This window comes from Magnolia sinica, chromosome 6 (assembly GCF_029962835.1).
Source record: "Magnolia sinica isolate HGM2019 chromosome 6, MsV1, whole genome shotgun sequence".
NCBI lineage: Eukaryota > Viridiplantae > Streptophyta > Magnoliopsida > Magnoliales > Magnoliaceae > Magnolia > Magnolia sinica.
The window spans coordinates 12975764-12984393 of NC_080578.1; the positions used below are offsets into that span (position 1 = coordinate 12975764).

The following is an 8630-nucleotide window of genomic DNA, read 5'->3' on the forward strand; positions in this document are numbered from 1 at the left end:
ATGTTTGGACTATCTTGTCTTCCCTCACACATTACACCTGCTCGATGGCAATGACAGACCCTACTGTTTACAGATTTGAGACATCAACAACATTTGTCTTGTCGGATCATGTTTGATCATAGACCATTTTCAGATATCCCCTAATAAGCATAAATATTTGTAGAATTGATGGAACCAGTCCTGCTAGAACTTGATCGGGTCAATCTATCGATGCCTATCCAATTAGATGTTGGTCTGGTCTTCATATCTTCATAATCACAACAAGAGCTTTGAATGTCTTTAGGAAGTTCTCCCATTTTGAAAGAATCATGAGAGATAGTCTTACCAAGCATATCTAGATTTGTGACAGGATCTTTGCCTGAGTGAGTCTTTTATATACATGTTAGGTATGCTTTCTTGATCACGCACTTATAAGAATTAGGGTTACATGTGCTTCATTGCTTCGCTTCCTCTAAAAGATCACATATGGTTTTGTGCACCTGCATTTATGACAGAAGACTATCACTCAAGGAAAAATGGTAAAAATTTATGCTTCGACCGTGAGTACAATTCTGCCGTTGTCAGGTGCATAGTGTGGACGGGTGGCAGCATCTTATTGATCTACAAGATTATGTCAAAAATGGGTTTAAACGCACGCAACCATCCCATGCTTAAACTTGCATAAATGAAGATCCTAACCACTTCATTGGTTGCAATTTTTTTTTCGGTCGAATGTAGACTGCTTTTATATCTCTTCTCTACCTAAAGTAATGCCTCCAAGAGTATTGTTGCTTTTTAAAGAAATATAAAATAAAATTCAAGGGTGATTTAGTAAATTTCATTCCCCAAAAGGGTGGAGGAAGTTTCTGTAAGAATTCCGACATAATGTACCAGAACCGCATCACACTCTCTCTCGGACATGGGTTTCCTGCCAAAGCCTTTCGCAGGCAAGGATGGTGGGTGGGGCCCACTGAAATGTATGTGAGAAATCGATTCCATCCATCCGTTTTGAGAGCTCATTTCATGACGTTTCACCAAAAATGAGATGTATACGAAACTCAAGTGGATCACACGAGAGGAAAAATTGATAAAATAAATTCCTACCGTTAAAACCTTACTAGGCTCCACCGGGATGTTTATATGCTATCGAAACCGTTTATAAGGTCATTCTCAACGGAATGAAGTGAAAACACCGAAAAGATATCCTGATACAAAACTTTTATTGCCATAAGAATGCTTCAACAGTTCTCACTGAATTCCTACATTTTCCTCTCGTGTGGCCCACTTAAGTGTTTTATACACTTCGTTTTTGGTAAAACATTCTAAAATGAGCTCGCAAAACGGATGGACGGGGTGGATTTCTCAAAAACATCTCTTTGGACCCCACCCAGCATCCTTGCGCAGGAACTTCCTGCTAAAGGCTTTCGCGGGAAATCCGCGTCCCTTTCTCTCTCTACAAACACGCCGCCTCATTATCCAAGTTCCGACCATGTCCTCCCCCCTCTCACTCATATTTCGAGCTCGGAAATCTTCCTAATTCTCCTCTTTCTCCCTCATCTTCCGAGCTCCAATCTCTTCCTAACTTCCTCCGATCATGACCACCGGCCAAACATCCAGATTTCCGCCAGGATCATCTCCGAATCTGACGGCATTTTCGCATTGCCCTCTTGGGACCAACCACACGGCCCTTTGGCTATTGAACAGCGAACCTTAAAATGGTCCGCCGTGATTAGGTTTCAGTAAGATCAGAATTCGAAGGCATTCCGCGAGCTAAGCTTTTCCGCAAGTAGAGGAAGAGGATCTAGCTGGGGGAAGAGCATTTCAAGGTATTCTTCTCTCGACTTACAAAGAGAAACGCACCTTTGCGTTGCTTCTTGATGGCATCCTCCTTTTAATGGCATCCTCCTGTTTTTTTTTTACCCTGTTTTTCTACATACTCAATTCAGTAATAAATTCACGGTTATCTTTCAAAAGGACAAGAATAACAAAAGCATACAAGCATGCGAAAGGATAATTAGGAGAATTGATGGGGCTGTATGGCTCCAGCGCCACTGGGGAACTCCACGACGAGAAATTCAGCTAGCCGATGCCATTTATCTACCCAGTCGGCAGTTCCTGCGGTCGGAAGCTATGTTGAGCACACCGTGATGTTTGTGAGAACTCCACCCCATCCATCCTTTTTTCGAGATCATGTTAGGGCATGAACCCAAAAATGAGCTAGATCCAAAACTCAAGTAAGCCGGAAACAGTGGGAGTTGAACACTCACTTTTGAAAAAATCGTCGGCCATGGAAGTCTTTTTTTAGTACATTCCAATGAGAATGACCTTAGAAACAGTTTGGGTGCCATATAAACATAACGGTGGACCCAAAAGGTTTCAACTTCACCTATTTCCTTCCCCATCTTTTCCTGTCGTATGGCCTTGGATGGGAGTATCAGGCACCAGGCCCGGCCTCTGGCTTCAAATTCAATCCCACTTTTGAAGCTGGCTGGGTTTGGATCTTGTACAACAGCCTGTCGAGCCAAGCTGAGTCAGCCCAGATCAGCCCATAAGTTTTGCAAAGGTAATTTTATTATAGGGATTTTTATAGCAAAACTCCTGAACAATTCAGATTTTACCAAATAATGCTTATATGATTAGGAACCAGTGATTTTGGAGGGATGAAAAAAAAAAAAAATTTGCCTTTTCTAATCTTTTATTTAAAAATAGTGAAAGTCAAAATTTGTGAGACCCACGTGGCATGCGTGTAACATCCAACCCAGCCACCATATGCATCCCATCATGATAATAATATTAATAAAAAATTCAGGCCAATCAAATCATAAGACGGGCTACACTTGAATTTGGAAAGTTCTAGTGGTGTAAATTATTATTTTTTTATATTGGTCCACCTTATGATTGGATCTGTCATATTTTTGGTTCGCCTAATAACCATGTTGGTGTCTATATGTTGGACGGGTTGGATGTCAGATAGGCTCCCATATATCTCGATTCTCTACATTGTTACGAAAAAATAAATGAAAGCAGTATTCTAATTTCCCTTTTTAAAAAAGCACTGCTATGGTAAGTTCCTCCAGGCAGTATTTCATAAATTTTAAATCATTGAGAAATTTGGTAGTACCTCCAAGAATGGAAAGCATGTAAATTCTCCTTTTAAAAAAGGACTGCTTTATGGTGTGGTCCACTTGAGAATTTAATCTGCCTCGTTTTTTGGACCATGCCCCAGAAAGATCTCGCAAAAATGGGGATGGACGGTGTGGATGTAGCACATACATCATGGTGATGTGTGGCACACCACGCAGTCCTCTTCCTCTGGTTTTTCACTCTGTTTTTGTACGTCCTCACTTTAGTGGTAAAATGGTGGTTATCTTCAGAAGGACAAGAAGAACACAAGCAAGCGAAAGAATAATAAGGAGAATTGATGGGGCTACATGGCTGCAGTGCCACTGGTGAGCTTGATGACCAGAAATTCAGCGAGCCGATGCCATGGATCGGCCTCTACATAGTAGGAGCTTCACTGGTGTGCTCTCTTGCCATGGGAATCGACACCTTTTATGCATTCCGTCGCCGGAAGATCTGGTTCCCATGCAAGTTCTTCTCACTTAATGCTACTTCCTTGACCTTATTATCCATTGCCACAAAACTGCCCGTGGATCTGAACACATCCATGCCAAGCCGGGAAGATCAGCTGACCAAGCTCAGTAGCACCATCCTCATTTGCACCGCAATGGGCAACTTCATGACCTCTCTAGGAACTATGGAGGCATCCGAATTGCTTTCAAACGTTGTCGCCTTGGCTATTCTTGTGATCACTGTGATCGTTAATGTCGGTATTCAAATGGGTACTGGTGTGATCTATGCTTTTGTACCTGAACATGCCATAATCATGTTTTTCATGATGATTTTACTCGTGATCTTGGTTTTTTCGGCTTTAACAGTTCCGACAGCCCAGCAGCTGCTAGAACGACAGTATCTTGCCAAGCAGGTACCAGTTATGAATAGAGTGTACAATGATGATGTGTTCGAAGTAGATAAATTGAAAGAGGCTGTACAAAAGGGATGGATGGTGGCCCATACTTGTAGTCCTCAGTATGTTCGCTCAGCTACTTGCACCACAGCAGGAGATTTCTGCCTCCTCAGTGCACTGATTTTATTGGAAGCTTCAGTCAGATCATTTATATCATCGTCTTTGGACTTCTGCAGAGGGGAATCCGACTATAAGTGGTCAATTAAATTGGTTTTAATTTCTCAGGTGATTGCAGTAGTAGTTGGTGCCATTCCCCCAGCTATTAGATGGTTCAATGCTATTAGCTTCACAAGCCCAAGTCAGAAAAGAAGCTACAGAGATGTGTTTAAGGTAGAGGGGTACTGGATTCAGAGGCTGGTAGATTGGAAAGAAAGCCCTCTACCATTCCACATTGGTAGAAGGCAATGTAGAAAAATAGTCTATTTCTTAAAATTTCGATTTCTTGATGCCTGCATTGGACTGCAAACTGCAGTAGTAGTATTCTGCAAGTTCGTTTCGCTGGCTTCTATATTGCCATTGAGTTTGCTCAGTAGACTCTTCTGCCGCTCCCGGAAAGGGCATTGTAGGGATTCTGAATCCAACCAACCGGAGTCGAAGAATCTGCAGGATTTTGTGTTGCATCTGGAAGGGGAGGATGTTTGGGTTGATCTGATAATGAAAAGCAGTCTCCAAGACATGAAGCAATTGATTGAGAAGGGCAGGAAGAATGAACCTACTCATCTGATTAAACTTCTAGAGTCAGCTTTATCAGAAAGTCTCAACGGTGTGGCCGAGTTTGATAGTGACCAGGTTCCGCCAATTGGAGAGAAGCTTCAAAACTGTTGGGTTCTGCCTGTGTTTACCCTCACAAGCATTGCCGTCGCAATTCCCGACATTGACCAAAATACAATCAGATCATTGCGGGATGCAGTAGATGAAGGCCTCAAGTATGTAAGGCTCATAGAGACTTGTGACACTGATATTTATGATCAAAAGAGGTTTAACATGAGGAAAGCAGCGGATATAGTATGGCGTGGCATTGATATTTATGATCAATGGCTTGACATTGATCTCCACAAATTGGTCACTGAAGAAAAACATACGAAGAAGATAATCGAAAAACTAACGGATATAGGATCCAAAAGCATTTTGGAGTTCACAGCTGGGGGTGGTGGTGAATGGCCTGCAAAGGTATTGGCAGCCAATTCCATGTACAGGATCGGTAAGACTATTCTGGAGAAGCACAATGACAAGCTTGAGTCTCCTGAGGATTTGTTCAAATGGTTACAAACAACTATTGCTGACATATTGGGAGCTTGCCTTACCAACCTGCCTCGTGTTATATCTATCGAACGCCATGGCGGCAGCATTGATGAGAGGGAAAAAGAAATAAAGGATGCAGCATCTGCTCTCAGTGAAGCTCGAGACGTTTTTGCAATTTTAAGTAAGCATAAGCTCCCAGATTTGAGCCCTTATGAGATGGCAGATATTGACGATTGGCGTGAAGCTCTATCTCGCCCTTCTTCTCCTGATGATGTCTAGCTTAACTTCAGGTGAATTGCCTTTATTAATTGAGAAGGAATTCGAAGCAAGAACCTGGAGAATGAAAGAAAGCAGATCACCACTCGGAGGAGAGTTGATCCTTGGATTAACCTGGTAATATAATTCTTATGTGGCTTTTTGTATTACTGTCGTGTGAATCGCATTTAGAATGCACTACTCAGTAAGGAAGTTAAATCTTCATGCATTGGATTTAAATGAAAAAAATGAATTCCTAAAAAATATAATGGAACTATAGTTGTGAGATGGTTTCATTTTCCATCTTATCAACGTCCTAAAGATGTGGGTCAAAGTGAAAGAAACTTTCACCTCACATTATATATTTATTTCAACAACAGTGAAGTAGATGAACAATTGACTGTTATGTGACTGGGAAGAAGTCTCCCTTAAGTATTGCATGAAGACATATGGTGGGGATAATTTTTAGAAATGTATAATAAGTCATTGAATGCACAATGCAACTCATGTAGTAGTGATCTCATTAACCGTACCAATTTTTCATGAACAAAAATAATTGAATATTGTAGTCTAAGGCACTATATTCAGAAGTTTAAACTAGTTAGGCTTCTCTTTATACTTTCTTAGACCGATATGCACAGGTTTTGATATTGGAATGCCAACACAGGGGATGTTGTGGATTGGGCTTCTTGTTTACAAAACAAAATAAATGTTTGTAATTTAATTCCTCATTTCCATTAGTAGTTGTTCCCCTCTTAAGTCCTTGGTGGTTTACTAATAAAAGTTTGTTAACTCTTGGAAGATAGAAATTATAAAAAATAAAAAATAAAAAAAAACCTATAAGTGACTAACAAGTGAATTTTCTGCCCCAAACAAGACCTGTAGGTAACTTGCCTTCAAGTCATTTATATATCTCCCAACTTACAACAGACATCCAAACAGGCCCTTAGGGTTTTATTTATGGAGGGATTGAAAGGTTCGCCTTTCCATCCTACACTTCATTGGACACGTTTTTTAATAGTGAAGTCTCCAGATTTTCGAGAAGGATTAAGAGTTACATGGTACTGGACCTGAGGCTTTGCTTTGTGTATGTACACTGGTTTTCGGTTCCAAGAATGAGGACCTTGGTTAGGCCATCCACACCATTGCTTTGTGACTTAAAATGTCCTCCACACACAAAGCCAGCCATTGTAGGACATGGACCTAAATGTGAGGGTGATCCAAAACTTTAGCGGGCAACACTAAAAGAAGTAGTGAGGAAATGAGCCACTCTAGTGCCCCTCTTATGCATGTGAGAATTGAATTTGCTAGCAGAGGAGCCCTCAGCCAGTTGCACCATACGCCCCTTTTGACATATCAGATTGTTGGCCTCATAGAGGATGAATTGCATGTGGAGCTTTTTCTCATTATATTTGAACTCTATCATATTATAGTTATCAATGAACCTATCATACTTATGTGTATGTGGTAGGAGGATGGCATTAATAAAGTCCCCTTTGGCATGTCCAATTAGTGTTAATTCATTGGCTAGTTTGAGAATCTTTGTGATATGCTAACTAACGATGTGCTTTCTTTGAGTTTCAAGTACAGTTGTCTCTCGAGGGTTTGGACATGAGCATTAACGTGAGCATCGAACATACTCTTCAGGCATAGATATGTCCCTGGCTTTTTAAGGCAGGGAAGAGCATGAAAAAGTAAAGATGGTGATTATTGTCTTCCGCAAATAGGCAAAACCTTGAATCCACAAGAAAAAATAAATAAAATTCTAATATTTTTATTGAACAATTGTGTAATCTGTATGATTTCACCAGTACACTATTAATAAAGAAAAATAAAATCATAAATTCGTAATTACTCAAAATAGTAAAATTCTAACTCTAATAGAAGTTATCCAAAATAATAAAACTCATTTAAAGTCTAATTTGTCAAAAATAGAAAGCCTAGATAAACCTCATTGGAGTTATAGTATTATTACAAGTAATTTTTTAAAAAAATGAAAATCTAAAGCTCTAAAAATAAGAAAATGTGACAAAAATTGAAATTATTAAAAATAGTAATTATATATATATATATATATATATAATTCCATTTTTCAATTGGAAGTGTATTGTTTCTCGCAAAACAGATAGACATGACCCCAATTTATGGGTCGGTTGACCCTGGATGACCCGTTACAGTAAAGATTGATAGGTTGTACATCTCGTAACAATGCTCAGTTCAAAAGTTATGATCGATTTACGGTTCATACTTCAAACGGCAATTTTTCTCTATGCGGATTGAATTTATTCGAATCGGACATGCCTAAGCCCCATTACCTCATGCCCTACGTAGGATTAGGCCCGGATTTGATGGACTACTTTCATTTTCATTTGGCATTCTTTTGGTCTAGCCATGCTAGGAATGTATCTATGCCACCTCATGTATCACTTTTATCATGTTCCACATATGATTGTGAAGCACATTAGATGTGGAAGCCCAGGCTACCTCATTGTCTCTTTCCCATTTGGCATACTTAGATGAGACATCTAAAGACACATCATCAATGGTCGAGTTGGTTTCAAGGCTGAGAAGGCTCATGTATGTTATACAATACTTTGTCAAGGATGAGTATTAGCTTGAGCTTCTGGGACCAATTGACGAAGTTTTTCTCAATAAGCTCTTAAGATATAATGATATTACTTATAATTTTGATATATTTGTATAATAAATTATTATTAAAAAAAAAAAAAACTTTTAAATTTAGTGTTCTTTCATCTTGTGCTAGGGAATGTGATGTTTTAATTAGGCACGGAAATGCAGAGTCTGTCTTGTCGTGTCTCCAACACAACTGATGGCTCCCATTGCACAGTGTAGCCAAGGGTGACATAATATGGCCTCAAATATTCATTCACTGGCTGACATCCCATGCAGAGAGTGCACCACAACATGTGATTGCCAATACAATACCCTACATGGGACTCATCTTACAAAAAGGTGCCATATATCCACTAATGCAACCAGGGCACCTTCGACGCTTGTGAAGCCCCCCGTACACAACTCACATAAAACATCCATAGGATTATCATGCTAGGGTCTAACACGACCCGCAAACCATTAGACATGTGTGATACAGGGTTGATCTAGAAAA

General features: G+C 39.9%; 1 protein-coding gene across 1 annotated transcript; it reads left to right on the forward strand.

The window, feature by feature from the left end:
- Positions 1–1346: 1346 nt before the first annotated feature.
- LOC131248312 (uncharacterized) lies at positions 1347–5685 on the forward strand. Its single transcript, XM_058248553.1, has 2 exons — positions 1347–1805; positions 3354–5685. Exon 2 carries the CDS (start codon positions 3401–3403, stop codon positions 5525–5527), a length of 2127 nt encoding a protein of 708 aa, XP_058104536.1. The 5' UTR covers positions 1347–1805; positions 3354–3400; the 3' UTR covers positions 5528–5685.
- The last annotated feature ends 2945 nt before the right edge of the window (positions 5686–8630 follow it).